This window comes from Bubalus kerabau, chromosome 16 (genome assembly GCF_029407905.1).
Source record: "Bubalus kerabau isolate K-KA32 ecotype Philippines breed swamp buffalo chromosome 16, PCC_UOA_SB_1v2, whole genome shotgun sequence".
In the NCBI taxonomy this organism is placed as follows: Eukaryota; Metazoa; Chordata; class Mammalia; order Artiodactyla; family Bovidae; genus Bubalus; species Bubalus kerabau.
The window spans coordinates 23,565,577-23,583,410 of record NC_073639.1 but is presented as its reverse complement, the minus strand read 5'-3'; the positions used below and the strand labels follow the sequence as shown (position 1 = coordinate 23,583,410).

Below are 17,834 nucleotides of genomic sequence, written 5' to 3'. Positions count from 1 at the left end.
ACAATCTGTGTTTTATTTTTCCAAAGTATTTTTACTTTATAGTCCATTAGTCAGTGAATGAAGATTTGGAATGAAGGAGAAATGTAAGGGAAAAAATAATTCAGAAATCCTTTAAAATAAGACAGTTCAAACTCAAACCAGGGAACCGTACTGCATCGCCTTCTAGCGCACTATGAATGTGTTTCCAAGTGTGCACAGAAGAATGCTAATCAGTAGAAATAAGCTGAGTCTAACTTCACAATCCTCATTTAAGTCAGGCCTCTCAAACCCAACCAGCTACACAGCTGTAACATCCAAAGGCCTAAACTGTTTTCCCACAAGATTCTGTGCAAAATACCTTGTTGCACAAAGTACTCAAATACAGTCACTACTGCAAATGAGATAAATAACTGTGCGTTGGTCTTTTTTTGTCTCTCTCTCTAGCTTTCAACATGCCCTTCAGAGGCTTCAACAAGAGGTAACAAGAGTCCTTGTTAGGACTCAGGAAGCAAATCTTCTAACCAAGAAAATTAATTCACTTGAAAGTCATACTTTCAAAAATAAAATCAGTAGTGTATCTGTTGAGGGAAAAACGTATGCTCACTTTCAAACCAGTGCATCCATCTGTATGGGCTCCCAGACATCTAATGTTCCACAGTTTCTCTTTCTTGAGAGATCGTTATCTATAAAACTGTTAAGGCAGTTATTGATACTATAAATGTACCCTTGGTCCAAGTAGCCAAAACACACACAGGTAACAGATAACTATTTGGAGACTGTAACCATCCTCCACCAATATTTTAAAGCCAATGGTAACAAAGAGAAGGTGGCGGGGACTCCTAAGTACCCACAACTAACTGAAGTGGTAGCTTCATGCTAAGAATATCAAGTAATTGTGTAAAAGTAAATTAAGGCTCACTCTTATTTTGAAAATAACTTGTCAAAAAAATGAAAAATAAAAAGAATCACTGATTAACTAAAAGGAACAGAGAAATGCTTCAAAAATATCACTTATCCTGATGAGGTGACAATATCTCACAACATATGGAAAATTGATGAACTTTCTGTGAGACCATGATGAACACCTTTGTCGATTTGTATCAGATCTAAAAATAGATCAAGCATTTATTTTTAGATGCCAACTAATTTCTAAATGCAACAGAAAGAAGAAAGGATTATCTCTCAAAATTGGCTATTAAAATATCTTCTAAGTACAGTACTAATAATACCTAGAGGTTACACTTTTAGGTAATATATATATTGAGATATGTTAAAAATAGTTTATCAGAAAATTAACCTAAAATACATTTATAGGTAATAAACTCTGTCCATGGGATTTTCCCAGCAAGAATACTGGAGTGGGTTGCCAGGCCCTCCTCCAGGGGACTTTCCTGACCCAGGGATCAAACCCACATCTCCTGCATGGCAGATAGATTCTTTATTGCTGAGCCACCAGGGAAGCCCTAATAATTATTTTATATATAAATAATGTAAACAGAAGCTGTCAAAATGACTCATTATCTACTCTAATTTGCATCCACCGTGAGCTTCTCATCAGTTACACAATGACATGCTTTGATTCCTGACTTTGAATGGTTAGGAAAGTTAGGAAATGGAGCTCTGTAAACATGATCAATACCAACATACAGCATATTACACAGGGTAAAATGAAGCGGGTTTAACTAAAATCAAATTTCTTGACTCATCTGCATTCAAATCTCAAACATCTCCGTATTTCTTTCCAAACTAAGAAAAAGAGCTACAATTAAAATCTCATTCATTGTTTTCCTATCATTCAGAATTGACACATAAAATGTCAAAAGTGCAACTCTCTCCTTATATATTACATATAATACGTATTAGGAGAAAGCCACTCTATAGCTACAAAGAGATAATTCAATTAACTCACAACTATATTCCTTAAAAAATATATCCAACAAATATCCCATGCTTATTTCTAGTAGAAAAAGTAATGACAATCCTTTGTTCTTTCTCACAGGGACAGATGCGGATTTTGTAGGGCCAGAAATAAATATATAATTTTGCCAACCTTCTTCAAGAAAAGTAATACAAAATTCTTAATGCAAAATGAGATATAGGACCCTAACAAAGGCATGTCTAAGTGACAGGCACTGAACCTTACATTTCATTAGCTTTTGGGGGTATCTGTGTACAGCAGTTAATTTTTACAAATTTCTCTGACTATATTGCATAATGTTAGACCAAAGTATTGCTACCTCCAATCACATACTACCTTTCATTTCCTGCTACTCTCTATCAGCTTCTATCTTTTCATAACCCATTCCTTGACTGTAAAAAACCAGCTACAGGTCAAAGGTGAGCCCTTTTTCAGTTAGCATTACATACATCTCAAATACTAGAGATAATGAGTTTCCTGAAGACTGATCCAGTTCAACATGGAATTCTATTGAGTTATGTAATTTTACTCATGTTAACCATTTGTTGATATATCAAATAGCAGTGGGGAAACAATTGTACCAGACACACAAAACAGTCTAGAAACTTCCTTCAACATATATTATCTTAGTGTTAGAGAAACTCCCATGAACTGCTAATGTAACCTAATACTCTGCCCTAATTTTGCACCTCACAAATGGGATAGATACAGTACAAGTACGTATGCAAATGTGTATATATTTTAGGTATGCAAATGTGTATATATACATATTGTTATATGTATATAACAATCTACTGTTTATGTTTGGCCATCTTTTCTAAGACAAATCTTTAATCTCCTAATGAAAGACAAGAAGGGAGTTTATTTCTAGCTGACCAAGACACCATTTATAACGGTCAGTTTTCTTCATTACAAAGAGGAAAAAAAATCTCAGAAAAATAATCCAATATTTTTTAATGGGGGTCAAAAACTTTTACTGAAATATTCATAATTGTGTGAGGAGAGTCATTCCATTTCATCTATCAGACTGCTTGAGCTTTGGAAGTCATTACTAGGTCCATTTAATTCATAATTAAACACTTGAGAATCTATGTTCCAAAAAAGCAGAACATTTGAAAATGTTATATTAGTTGTTGTAAACTATACTGGCTACTTATACTTTTTGCGTTATAATAAACTGATAAAATGTATCTAAACATTTAAAAATGTACATTGGTACAAATATATCACATGCAAAAGTTCAATATATAAAATATATATATATGAGAAAAAATTTTCCTAAAGATATGAGAAAAAATTATTTAGTATAAAAATACACATATACAAAAAAAGTGTGTAGGAGAGTTTTCAAACTAGAATCTGTTTGACATAAAACCATTACAAATAAATGTTGTGAATATTAAATGAATGATTACAGAAGGCCTGTGTCTTGTCATGATGTATCTTAAGAATAAGTAGAAATACAAATTAATCATCACTTTAAAAAAATCGCTGACTTTCCATCTCATTAAAATGGCATTACAATTAGAAATTTAACAATGATAAAATCATTTTTTAAAATGATGAAAATAATGTGTAATCTAGTCAATTTGTATAATGATATATTTAAAAGAGAAAGAGTGAAAGTGAAGTCCCTCAGTTGTGTCCAACTCTTTGTGACCCCATGGATGGTAGCCTACCAGGCTCCTCCATCCATGGCATTCTCCAGGCAAGAGTACTGGAGTGGGTTGCCATTTCCTTCTCCAGAGGATCTTGTCCCAACCCAGGGATCGAACCTGGGTCTCAGGCATTATAGGCAGACGCTTTATCATCTGAGCCACCAGGGAAGTCCTTTAAAAGAGAAACTAGAACCAAAACTAAAGAAAAAATAAAATGAGGAGACCTATCTGTCACTGTTGATATAAGCACATTAACCTCAGGAATAATCCAGAAGTATACATACTTCTCCATGATGCTTCACCATTATTTTTTTCCATTGGGGGGAAAAAATTCCAGAAGAGTTTTCTGGTTTAGATTATATGGGCCTAGACTAGAAAAAATAGTATACAAGAAATTTGTTTTTACTTTTAGCAACTATTTAGTGGGAAGAGACATAGACAAATGGATAAAAGAAGTATAAATTTCACATCCAATTTTAAGAACCCATGGTAAGAGAAAAGGAAGGAATTTTTATAAATTCATTTAAAGACCCAAACACTAGGTTTGGGCAAAAAAAATTCAATCTCAGATACATATTAAATTGAAATTTAATTAATTAAATTTTGAAATTGAAATTAATAAACTGAAAGTTAATGAATTGTAATTGCCTCAAATTATTATCTACTGTCTATGAACCCAATATCCGTTACTAATTTTAATCAGTATAATTTTACCAAAAATTCTTTTTTTCACATGGACAAAAATTAAAGAATGAAAAGTATTCTGGCCATGACTATTCAATCCAAGACTTAAGTAAGAGTTAAGAAATTTCATTATATTATTCTTATTTGAAAATTCCCCAATGTTTTCTAAACCTGGCATAATAATACCTGCCTGAATATATACACTGCATGCAGTTTCTTTGAGTGAATTTGTTATTAGTTATTTCTTTCACAAGTTGAATGATAATTAAGGTGAAGAGATTACTGAGATTACTGACCAATCCTAAATGCAGAAATGGAAAAGTTTTTAGAAACATCAATTGTAAATCTTATTTAGCAGTGTCATTTCTTCCTTAGCATGCGTGCATGTTGTCATGTCCAACCCTTTGAGACCCCATGGACTGTAGCCTGCCAGGCTCCTCTGTCTGTGGGATTTCCCAGGCAAGACTACTGGAGTGGGTTTCCGTTTCCTTCTTCAGGGGATCTTCCCAACCCAGGGACTGAACCCAAGCCTCCTGCATATGTCTTTTCCTAATTGATCTGGACAGTTTTACCCAAAGAGAAAATGTACAAACTGTCAAATTCAGCACCGTGTAAAAACAGCTATGAAATTAAAATATTATTCAGAATCACTAACAATGTATACAGATCTATAGATCTGGGCAATATATTTTGGACATTTTCTCTCTTGGTGATTTCTGTCTTCTGTTGATATTGTTAACTTGAAGATTTAAAATACACATATTTAGATAAATTTATCAAAGAGTAAATTATTAGTGAAACACATGACTGTGCTTAAGAGAATTTAATACCAAACCGACTATTGCTTTACTCTAAGAAAGGTGCTACATCCTCTCCTGATCAATTAGGCTACCATGAAAACAAAATGGCATGTATCCATGGAGCTTCCTGATAATGAATGAATAAAAAAATCCTAACATAATATTCTCAAGAATATTTTTTGCTTAAACATAATTCCTGGATTTGCCTCCTAAACAATAACCCCTAGAAGCTCTTCTTTAATGGATTCATTAAAATTAGGCATACCCTCTCTGTTCTTTGTTCAAACTGCTCTGGATATAATCCATTAAAACATGAATGATATCTAAGTTGGTATCTATGGGAAGCAATGCTATACCTATGTAAAATAAATTTCTTTCCACTGTCTGTAACGATGGCACACACTTTTCTTTACCCAAAAGAGTAGAAACAATTTTCACAGTACAGTCATCTACAGTATATAAAAATTGTTTTTACAAAACCCTTATATGCAGAAAACATCTCAGTCTTCAATTTGAAGGTTCTTAGCCATAAGATATCTTACAGACAAAGATGACTATAGTAACTGTACATTCTATAGTCTTTTTCCCTAACCTCAACAGGTAGGTATAGGGAACTCAATGATCATATGAACTTATGGTATATCTGCATATCAGCTTTCTAGAACTACATGGAGTAATAATAACTAAATTTCTTAGTAACCACTTTGAAAACACTGGAAAATTAAATAGAAATAACCAATTCCTTTCATCCATCCCCAAAGTTGCAATCCTCTGGATTTTCATAAAATGGAGTGAAGATCCATTTTTTTGTTTGTTTGTTTCAGCCTTTGGACAGAAACAAAGCCAAGGATTGAATGCCAAGATTTCAAATGCATTAATTCATAATTTATGACAATCTTCTTCTGGCACAACTTCCAGTATTATTTGTAATGTTCTGGTTATAATGTCTACAAAGAAATAAAGAAGAGAAATTTAAAATGCATGGATGTCAGAAATGCATATAAACAACAAAATGCAAGTTATCTGGGGTTGAATATTGAAAACCCACAACCACCTATTTCATAGAGCACTTTCAAGAAATATTTATTTCATTAGAATCCTATCATGTTCAATTAATTTACTTGTCACCTCTGTAACTTCCTATGATGGCTTCTCAGCAAGAGTACATTAATATTTTGTGTTCAGATAAAGACTTTTATTTATGAACCAGGAGGCTGAGAATCTTTTGAGACAATCGGACCAAGGTATAAATAAATGTTCAAACCTACACTTCATCTTGAGTCTAAAATTGGTTTGTTGTTTTTGCACCTACGAGAGTACATCCAATTCTGCAGCAAAATCAGAAGAATCAGAATATAATTTCCAGTCTCAACTTGTAGTATATTATTGAGCAAAACATATTATCTCCTAGGTAGGGCCTCATTTGCTTCATCAATAGAATGAGGGACCTGGGAATGACATCAGCAAGACAGAGGGCAGGGATGCTTATCTTCTTCCCCTAAACCAAGCAAACAAAAAAAGAAAACCAAGAACAATAAACAGCTACAAATGGAAGAAAACAGCTCAGGCAAAGCTCTAGACAATAAAGAAGCAGTAGCAAAAAGCATGGCAAGCTCAAAAATCAAGGATGGCCACATGGGAAAATAAAGGGAGCTTTTTGCCCCCATTATCCCATCTCCCTGGAGGGAACTGCTAGGCACCGGAAGGAATCCTTTCAGAGAAAGGTCACCACATGAGGAGGAGAGCAGAAGGACCACAGCAAGCCTCATCATCATGAGTGTTAGCAGCTTTGGGTACTAGGGTCTCAGTCTTCAGTGATGCTGACCCTAGCTGATGGAGCAGTCTGTAGCATCAAGGCTCTGGGCTCTGGATCTACTCCCAGAGGCTGGAGCTGTTGCCGAAGTGAGACCTGCCCTCAAGGGGGCAAGTTGCCATGCCCCAGTCTCACAGATTGGTACCACAGCACACTTCCCCATATGAGACCAGAGCCACCACTGTTCTTTGCCTACCCCAGTCCCAGGCTTTGCTCCACCATTACCAAGGCAACCTTCCTGGCCTGAGCCCTGCCTTGGCAGGTAGTGGGGGTTAAGGCTCAGATCCATCACTGCTGGGACTAGGCTGCCTGGACCCTGAGCTTCACCCCTATCCCAGGTTGAGGCTCTTGAACCATCACTGCCAGGGGGGCTACCCATCAGGTTTCAGGTCAGGGCTCTGACTCATCAAGACTGGGACCAGGCTACCACTGCCCTGAACCTCCCAGGGCAGCTTGAGGCTCTCAACTGTCGCTGCCAGGGCCTTGCTACCACTGCCCTGTGCCCAGTTCCCCGGAGTCTCAACACAGAGCTCTAACCAACAACTACTGGGGTTGTACCACTCTATCCTGGGAGTGTTCTGCATGGTGGGGAGGGGTGGGGGCAGACTGGAGACTTCAACCTGCCATTCCAAGGCTGTACTACTACTGCATTCTGCCTTCTGAGCCCAAGCCGCCAGTGCACCTTTTCATCCCAGGGCCCTTGTCGCCGCCATATTCCCTCCCCTCATCACAAGTCACAGCAGAGAGCCTGTGAAACCCAAGGACCAGTTCCACAGGCTATGCGCACAGGTCGACACCCACCACACCTGTGCCACGCCCACTGCAACTGTGCCTAAGCTCCAGGACCCTGGCACTGTAGTAGTTCCACGTGTGCCTGGTCCTATGACCCCTAGCTCTGAGAGTCAGCACATCAGACCAGGCACCAAGAGGGGTCTCCTCAACTAGACCTCTCCCATAGGCAAAGAGCAACCTCAGACTCCAAAGATACTAATAGCCCCATCTGCTACCTGTCCTCTGTAGCCTTAGGCATAAAAGACCCCCTATTCTGGCCAAGGTCAGCCAGTGGAGTAGCATGGAGTCTGAATCACTGTGCCTCCTCAGGAACCAAAGACACTGCATCTCACCCAGCAAGTGCTCTCATGGCTACCTCCGGGGGAAAGGCTTTCCCTACTGAAGCCAGTCTGAGAAGGCCAGAAGAGATGACTTCACCTCATAAACATCAGCACAAACCCATCAAAAATATGAAGGAAATATGACACCACCAAAATAATGCAATACTACTCCAGTAACTGACCCCAAGTAAATGGAGGTCTGTGACCAAACTGAAAAAAAAAAAAAAACTGAAAATAATGATTTGAAAGAAGCCAAGTGATATATGAGAGAGTACAGACAAGTCAATGAACTCAGGAATAGTACATGAAGAGAATGAGGAATTTAACGAATAGAAATCATTTAAAAAATCAAGAAATTCTGGAGAATAAAATACATAAAATGAAAAATGTGATAGCTTCAACAGTAGGCTCAAAAGAATCTGTGGGCTTCAAGACAGATCTCTTGGCATTATCCAGTCAGAGGAGACTAAAGAAATTAAAATAAATAAGAAGCAAGCCTATATCAACTGTGGAACATGATCTAAAGAAAGAATATCCATATTTTGGGAACCCCAGAAGAAGAGAAGGAGAAAGATGCAAAAAATTTATTTAAAAATATAATGGGGAAAAGTTTCAAATCTGGCGAGAGATATGGCCATATTGGTATGAGAAGTTCAAAGATTCCCAAACAGATTCAACCCAAAGAGATCTTTATTGGATGCATTGTAGTGAAGCTCTCAAAAAAATCAAGGACACAAAGAAAATCTTGAAAGCAGCAAGACAAGAAAGAATCATCACATGTGAAGGAATCTTGATATGACTATCAGCAAATTTATCAGCAGAAATCTTACAGAGATTGGGACTGGGATCCCAGGAGAGAATGGGATTCTATATCCAAAATACTTAGTTGGGCAGGGGAGGTAGGGGGGGACTACCATCAAGAATACTTTACCCAGTAAAGCTATCATGAAGAAATGAAGGAGAGATAAAGACTTTCCCAGACCAACAAAAGCTGAGGGAATTTGTAGCCATCAGACATTTCCTGTAAGAAATCCTATTAGGAGTTCGCTAAGCTGAAACAAAAATACACAAATCAATAACAGGAAAATATGAAGAAGAGGGAATACTTCCAAACACTTTATGAAGCCAGCATTACCATGATGGGCTTCCCTGAATGGCTCAATGGTAAAGAATCTGTCTGCAATGTGAGAGATGTAGGTTTGAACCCTGGTTCAGGAAGATCCCTTGGAGAAGAAAATGACAGCTCATTCCAGCATTCTTCCTGAAGAATTCCATGTACGGAGGAGCCTAGAGAGCTACAGTCCAAAGGATTGCAAAGAGACTGACACAACTGAGTAACTGATCACAATTACCCTGAAACTAAGTACAGACAAAGACACTGAAGGAAAGAACATTACAGACAAATATTTCTGGTGAATACAGATGTAAAACTTTTCAACAAAATATTAGCAATCCAAATTCAACAACACATTAAATGGATAATTCACCAAGGTCAAGGGGGATTTATCTCTGGAATGCAAGGATGCATTCAATATAGTAATGAAAATTCTAGCCAGAGCAATTCGGAGAAGGCAATGGCAACCCACTTCAGTGCTCTTGCCTGGAGAATCCCATGGACGGAGGAGCCTGGTGGGCTGCAGTCCATGGGGTCGCTAGGAGTCAGACACATCTGAGCTACTTCACTTTCACTTTTCACTTTCATGCACTGGAGAAGGAAATGGCAACCCACTCCGTGTTCTTGCCTGGAGAATCCCAGGGATGGGGGAGCCTGGTGGGCTGCCGTCTATGGGGTCGCACGGAGTCGGACACGACTAAAGCAACTTAGCAGCAGCAGCAGCAGCCAGAGCAATTAGGCATAAAAAGAAATAAAAGGTGTCCATGTCAAAAACAAAGAAGTAAAATAATCTCTGTTCACAGACAACATGATCTTATATATAGGAAACCCCAAAGACCAGTAAAAAGCTGTTGGAACTAATAAATGAATTGCAGTAAAATCGCTGGATATAATACCAACATACAGAAATCAGCTGCATTTCTATACATTAACAATGAATTATCTGAAAGAGAAATTAGAAAGCAATCTCACTGACAACAGTATCAAAAATTAAAACACCTAGGAATAGATAAAACCAAGGAGGTGAAAGATCTGTACACTAAAAACTACAAGACTAATGAAAGAAATTGAAGAAGACAAACCAATGGAAGGATATCCTGTGTTTCTAGGTTGAGAGGAGGTCATACTGGGGAAATGTCCACATAACCCAAAGTGATCTAAAGATTCAATGCAATCCCAATCACAATTCCACTGATATTTTTCACACACACACACAAAAAAACTATCCTAAAATTTGCTTAGAACTACAAAGTAATCCTAAAAGATAAGGAGAGAGCTGGAGGCATTACAATACTTGATTATATATCAAATTATATTATAAATAGAGCAATCAAAAGAGTATGGGGTTGTCATAAAAACAGGCCTACAGGTCAGTGGAACTGAATGAAGAGTCCATACATAAACTCCCATGTATACAGCCAACTAATTTTTGACAAGAAGGCCAAGAACACACCATAGAGAATGGCCAGTTTCTTCAATAAATGTATTTGGGAAAACTATATATATATATACACCAAAAAAAATTAATAAGTAATATGAAACTTAACTTATACCTAATACCACTCACAAAGATTGACTTAACATAGATCTAAGATTTAAACCTAAGATCTGAAAACATAAAACTCCTAGAAGAAAACATAGGGGAAAAGATCCTTGATATTGGTCTAGGCAATGATTTCTTGGATAAGTTACCAGAAACACAGGCAACAAAAACTTGTTGATTGTCCAGGAAAGCTGCAGGCCAGTGGCCTCCAACTGCATCCCTACCCATATAAGGTCTTTGGCTTTCGGGATAAATCAGTCCCACAATATTTCTTTAAATAAAGTTGAGCCACTGAGTCTGCATTTGATATTTTTAGTTATGTAAAGCCAAACAGCAATTGTAGGATTTTTTAGCTTTGCCTTTCATGTTCAGTAATTGTTTCTGAAATCAGATGAAACAACTTCTGACCCTGCAAATCTGATTTACCCAATCATGCCTGGTACAAGCATAGGAGCTACAGCCAAATGTGAATAAGCCTACTGAAGTATTGGCACAAAACCAAGCTTTCCCAGAAATCATAATAAGAATAACAGTATTTATGTTTTTTTGAAAAGCCTTCAAAACCCTTTCACAGGCCTGGCTTCATTTCACCCTTACAGTGAAGACGGTTTGACCTCCTGAGAAATGTAGACAAGCTTAAACTCATTGAAAAGCTTGCACTGCAGGTTTCACGAGGAGTCTGTCAAATGCATGTAGCCGCTTTCAGTGAAATACCATAAACAAACCAATCATGACACACTGTATGCAGACTATGCTCTTAGGACTCTGATTTTGCAAAATCACTGTCCACCACGATGGACTAGTCACTCTGCTGGTGCCGCCCAGTGTGATCCTCTATAACTCCAGACTCTGTTTAAATACAGCTGTCCTCCACATCATGCCCGGAGCCAGAAGCATCAGCTTCCAGTCATCCCATTCAGTCTCAGCTGGGATGAGGTTTGACTGATAAAGAGAGGCAGCCAAGTAAAAGGGCTGCGGGGAAGCCGGGCTGGAGTTTGCTGGCTCTAGCTAGCTCCATGAATTTCACTACATCAGTGGGGTATCTGCTCCTTTTTCCTTGGGTGAGAAGCTCGTGCCTCTGTAAATAAATAAATAAAGATCCAGAAGAATTAAACACTCCGTCACAGATGGCGGAAAAAAGCTCTCTGCACATCCGACTGTTCCCTTAAGAGCACGTTTTTTTCTTCTCATCCCAGGAACGCTGTCAAATGAAACATGGTTCAATACTGGCATCCTGTGGCCACAGAAATTCATCAAGTCTCTGAAACTCAGCTCCTCTGGTTCTGCAGTTCCCTGGCTATCTGGACTCAGCAGTCTATGTCCCTGTTTTCTGAATGCTGTTCTGGCGACCTCTTTTTTTTTTTAATGGAAGCATCCTAGGTAAGATGGGTTTTGATAAACTATCATTTCACAGGGCTAATCTGTTCATGTATATTTGGGTGAAAATATGGTATCAAGGCTAAAGAATGTTCCCCAACAGAACAATCTGATGTTAAATCTGTACACAGGGCACCAAGCAGAGGCTCTCTGGCCTCTGAGTTCACACTGAGTTTCTCTCGCCCCAAACAGAAACAGTTGGGAGAGGAGGTGAGACAGTGGTTTAGACTCTGCTGTGTTGTCTGTGTGTGTGATTTGTTTTGGCCAAAGGCTAGGAAAATACTTGCTACAGCCGCAATAAATATTATGAACTTTCTTTATTTTACTACAAGAATGCTGCCTAAGAGGAAAATCAAACAAAATTACGGAGGATTGTTGCTTTTTGCAGACTCACTTTCAAGGCAGCTATAAAGATAAAGGGTTACAATGATCACAGTTTAGAGGCAGATTTGCCACGCTCCCTGGTAAGACTCGATGGCGTTGTTGAGAACCAAATAACCATTATGGGACTACTACTTGCTGCTACTTTCACAAATGGCTAACGCTACATTTAGAGTCCTTGGAGATGTTCAAAATGCTATTCGAGACAGAAAAATAACAGAAAACTTCAAAATGACATGAGCATGGAAAAACATCAAAGGAGCAAGCAGGAAAATCAGTAGTTAATATGCACCAGCAAAGAAATGAAAGAAAATATGCACATGTTAGCAGAAGGAAAGCTTTGTTAGCGTTGGCTGACTACAAACAAGAGGGACAAAATGTTTATTCAATAGGGGAAGTAAAAGGAACTCCTTCTCTCATGTAATCTCTCTCATTGTTCAACTCTAAGGCAACCTGCTCTTCCTAAAATTCTCAAGGTTTTCCATGTGTTCAGGGATTTTAATTGTCTTTAGCTAGTTATTCTGCAATGGACAAAGACCTCCCAGTGGTAAATACTCATCTACTCTGAAAATTAATAATGAGCAATCCTAATGGTAAATATTGTGTAACAAGACTTGGATTTTTTTTTTTTTTTTTTCAGAAAAAGCTATATATTTACTGCCTACAACAGAGAAAACTTTACTAAAGCTATTCAACAGAAAACTAGTGTGCTCTGACAAGAAACAAGGATTAAATACACTGCTAGGCAAACAGTGTTGCCCTGTTAGCATCGAAGAACCTAACTTTTATTGTAACACTTCTTTGGGGAAGAATGTTGCTAGCTAGGAAACAAAATGCAGGTATAAATAGTAGTATAAGGTCTAAAGATATCAAATACCAAGCTAATAAAAGGCAGTAGCTTAAGTCTATGCTAAAGGAGTAGCTTCTAAATGAGTTTGTACAGCACAGTAGAGATGCAAAATGTACATAAAGTTGTTTGTTTTTTTATATTTAGTAACACTGACATTATTTATTAATAATTTTACCAGAACTCTCCCTGAACTTTTCACTAGACTTTAAAAAATTAATGATGGTAAAGTAAGTAAATTAAAATGAATGAGAAGAAGAGAAGAGGATTTCTAAACTCACCAGCAAGAACACATTTGCTCCTCTGGATATATTTTTTACTTCTTTCTCTCTTCCCCCAGGCACCCAGTATAAAAAGACCATGAATTTGAAGTCCAGCAGCTATGGCTTCAAATCCCAGCTTAATAACATGGAAACATATACACTGCTGCTGCTGTAGAGTCACTTCAGTCGTGTCCGGCTCTGTGCGACCCCAGAGAAGGCAGCCCACCAGGATGCTCTGTTCCTGGGATTCTCCAGGCAAGAACACTGGAGTGGGTTGCCATTTCCTTCTCCAATGCATGGAAGTGAAAAGTGAAAGTGGAGTCGCTCAGTCGTGTCCAACCCTCAGCGACTCCATGGACTGCAGCCTTCCAGGCTCCTCCATCCATGGGATTTTCCAGGCAAGAGTACTGGAGTGGGGTGCCATTGCCTTCTCCAAACATATACACTACCATATGTAAGATAAATGGCCAGAAAGAATTTGCTGTGTGATTCAGAGAACTCAAACTAGGACTCTGTAACAACCTAGAGGGGTGGGAAGAGATGGGAGGTGGAAGGGAGGTTCAAGAGGAAGAGGACATGTGTGTACCTAATGTACATGACTGATTCCTGTTGGTGTATAGCAGAAACCAATACAATATTGTAAAGCAATTATCCTTCAGTCAAAAATAAATAAATTTAAAAAAAAATGCTACATCTTCCTGCATTCTGGTTGTCCTATCTGGGTATAGAAATCAACAAATTCACACATGGATCTTGCGGAGGAATGAAAGAGATGATGATATAAGAGAGAATCTCCCAGCACCTGACAGAGGATTAGGCTTTTGATGGCTTTTGGCAGAGGCTATTCCTAAGTCCTCTTCCTACCTACTGATTTACTGTATTTTCTCCTCCCTCAACACACCTGGTCACCAAGCTCTGTTATTTTTCATCTTTAATATCTTTCATTTTCCTCTGGACCCTGCCAACATCACCTGTATTCAGACTTTTCTCAGTTCGGTCAGGATTACTGTGATAACCACTAATCACTACTCTTGAGAATGTCTTCAGCCTCATGCTCTCTATTCCATCCTCATTGTCCCTATCATCAGGATGACTTTTGTAAAGTACAAATCTGCCCAAATTGGAATTCTAGGTCTTCTACTTAATATCTTCATGACTTGGAACAAGTTATATGGATTCTTCCATACCATAACTCAAAATCTATAAAATATAGATAACTTTTTCCTAGCTCAAAAAGTTGATATAAGGATTAAATATGGTTATATATATATATATATATATAAACACATAAAAATCACTCAATAATTGTCAACTGCTCTTCTTTTCTTGATCATTCTTGCTGTTCCTATGATTCTCCACGATTCACAAGTTGGGCAGTGTTATAATAAAAGAAACCATGATACTTGAAAACTTTTCAGACTCTACCTGACCCCCCACCAAATCTCACACCACTCATTAAGTAGTGTGTTATCATATAGAATCAATAAACTGCATTCATCCCAGGATAAAAACAATTAGGTAAGTGAGGGATTCAGTAGAACAATTAGGTTGTTTATAGTACTGGTGATAAAAATTCTATGCAAAAATTGGTTCTCCTAAGAAGTGATTAAAGAAAATCAAACTAAATACCCTCAAAGGATTCAGTGACTCTACCCTAAATATCCTTCCTGCCTTTTCTTCTTCAAGTTCTCATTAGAATGCATTAATATATTCAAACTAGCAGTTTCCCAAGTGGTATTTTCAGACTTTAAGGTGTGTATCATATATGTACACAGAGATGGGCTTTCTACAACACAGTCTCTCAAAGGTCCTAAAACTGCTTAAAAGTCTTACCTGACATTCTTCGGAACCACTTGGGTTTCTTGTCCCATATAATAAAGAGATAGTAGGCAGGAATTCCAGTCAGAGTGATGATGAAGCCAATCCCTGTACTAAATGGGTCTGAATAAAGGGAAAGGGCGACCATGAAGAGACACGTGAAGGAAAACAAAGCTGGGATGAACAGCGGCACCTGGAACATAGCAAAAAAGAAAACCACTTCAAACGTGGCTTAAGAGACAGAAGGTAGATTCAAGTTGAGCATTGCAGTCATGTGATCAGGTGATACACTTTGATCATGCAACCAGGTGACAGGCACCATCCTACTTACCTTTCTATGAAAATCTCTTGACTAGGGCACAGAGCAGATACTGATTTAAAAACACTCCTTTAAATTAAAAATAAATCTTTGGGTAGAACAAAATCTAAGGATAAATAAGTGTGTTTCATTAGAGATGTTCTGTTTGAATTATTTTACTAGTTAAGTACCATTATGATTTATGTTTCTGATTGTAAAAGATTGCTTCTTTGATAATTATGATTAGAATCCACTTTAATGTAGAGCCAAGAGCACAGGCTGCTTGTTACATGTTAAAGCCTTTCAGTGCATATTGATTTTCTGTTGGAGATTCACAATACGAACTGACAGGGATAAAATAGGCCAACTCCTATTCAACCACTAATAAAGATGTCACCGGCATTAGGTAATGAATATAATTAGAAACAAATTCTGACAGCATGATGGACAACAGTATCTGTGTTATTTCTTAAAAGCAAATGCATAGTGAGTTCAAATCAAACCATGAACATTCAAGGCTGAAGGAGATGAGAAGCATATTCGTCAGCCTTCCCAAAAGGAAATGCTTCGTTATGGTAAACGGACATTCTATTAAGTGGTAAATTCAGACATCTTCACTTTCTTGCGTATTTTACATCTTTATTACTTCTGGAGTGCATGATGCAGAAAAGGGGCAATGTAACAAGTCATAACATTCAAGAATACTCAAAATGCCTTTTTTGAAAAGCAGCATCCTCTTTGGAGGCTTCGCTAGCAGTGCTAGTGGTAAATAATCGGCCTGCCAATGCAGGAGATGCAAGAGAAGCAGTTTTGATCCCTGGTTTGGAAGACCCTCTGCAGAAGGAAATGGCATCCCACTCCAGTATTCTTGCCTGGAAAATCCCATGGACAGAGGAGCCTGGCGGGCTACAGTCCATGGGATCACAAAGAGTCAGACATGATTTAGTTATTAAATAACAATAATTCCTTTTTAGAGTATTAATTAGTGATGATTTCATATGTATCTGCCTCACTCTTTCTCAGCATGATTGTCCACAACTATTCAGCATAAAAGAGTAGTCTATACTTTGAATGTATCAGATCATTAGGCACATTAATGAAAAATCAATGTAACGACCATTTAATGTTAATACTCCTTTTCAAAAGTGCGACACACAAAGCTCAGTACATCACAAACAAACTAATCAACAATTTTTCCAAACTAAAATAAATCCCATATGAAGGCATTACCTGCAAGAGTTAAACGTTTTATTTTAGAGGATTCTGCCCTCTGCCCAAGCTCCTCATCATCAAGTTATGACAGAGAGAGGACCAGATATTAGGAGGAAGATTTATGTAAACCCATGAAGATTGCTGAGGTTACCTTGAAAGGACGATGCATATCTGGGCGTTTGTATCGAAGATAAATCAGCCCAGCAACTGCCAGCCCAATAAAAAGCCACCTGGCAAAACTGAGGAAATTCAGAAGACTGTAGAGGTCTCCAGAGAAGAGCATTATCATTGTCAAAGGGTGCTGGGGGAAGGAAGAGAAAAATCACACTCAGTGAGTTAAAAGGGAACAAACGATAACAAGCAATAACATCACTACACAATATTATTGTATTTTCCAAATGACTATTTTTACTGATTAACTAACATCATGATTAAAATCTATACTCCACTACCCTCCTAGCTATATCTTGCTCTTTACTCCTACATATACACATACATGGACGTGTTATTTTTCATTGTTTTTCATTAAGAGAATGTGTTTTCCAAGAGTAAAACACAGGACACTCAATAACTCAAAATTTAAAGATCCAGAGGGCAGCGATGGTTAATAACTAACAATAAAAATTAGAAGTGCATCCAATACAAACATTTACAGAAAGCTCTGTGAATGGTGTCTGGTGAGCTCCTGGCTGTGCACACACAGGAGAGACAGCCACTGGGTGACTGTGTGGTCTCCTGAATGCAAAACATGACCTTTCTTTCCCCCAGACTTCCTTTCCCCATGTGCCTGCCACGTATGACCCTCAAGACCACAGAAAAGAATGAAGCACAGAGATGAGCATAGCAAGTCTCTCCAGCTGCACATACCAAGGACGGCATGACTGATAGCAGAAGCTTAAAGGGAAAAAAACCCTCTTCACGGAATAAATACATTCTGTTCCCAAAGTGACGTAAACATCCAGATGCCACACAGAGAGTAAACATACTTGACAAAGAAATTTCAAGGAGACATTTTGA

The 17,834-nt window shown here is 38.0% G+C and overlaps 1 protein-coding gene across 9 annotated transcripts in view; it reads right to left on the bottom strand.

The window, feature by feature from the left end:
- Positions 1 to 3,141: 3,141 nt before the first annotated feature.
- SLC7A11 (solute carrier family 7 member 11) overlaps positions 3,142 to 17,834 on the bottom strand; it is a 553,887-nt gene continuing 539,194 nt past the window's right edge. For 7 of the 9 annotated variants that reach the window (XM_055550995.1, XM_055550992.1, XM_055550991.1 and 4 more), the window contains 3 exons: positions 16,969 to 17,118; positions 15,323 to 15,500; positions 8,282 to 9,784 (listed from right to left, as the gene is read on the bottom strand). In XM_055550995.1, coding sequence (XP_055406970.1) covers positions 9,663 to 9,784; positions 15,323 to 15,500; positions 16,969 to 17,118 — 450 coding nt within the window. In that variant the 3' untranslated portion in view covers positions 8,282 to 9,662. Of the gene's footprint in view, positions 5,987 to 8,281; positions 11,700 to 15,322; positions 15,501 to 16,968; positions 17,119 to 17,834 lie in introns of those variants that run through there. The other 2 variants (XM_055550989.1, XM_055550990.1) reach the window with 2 other exon arrangements.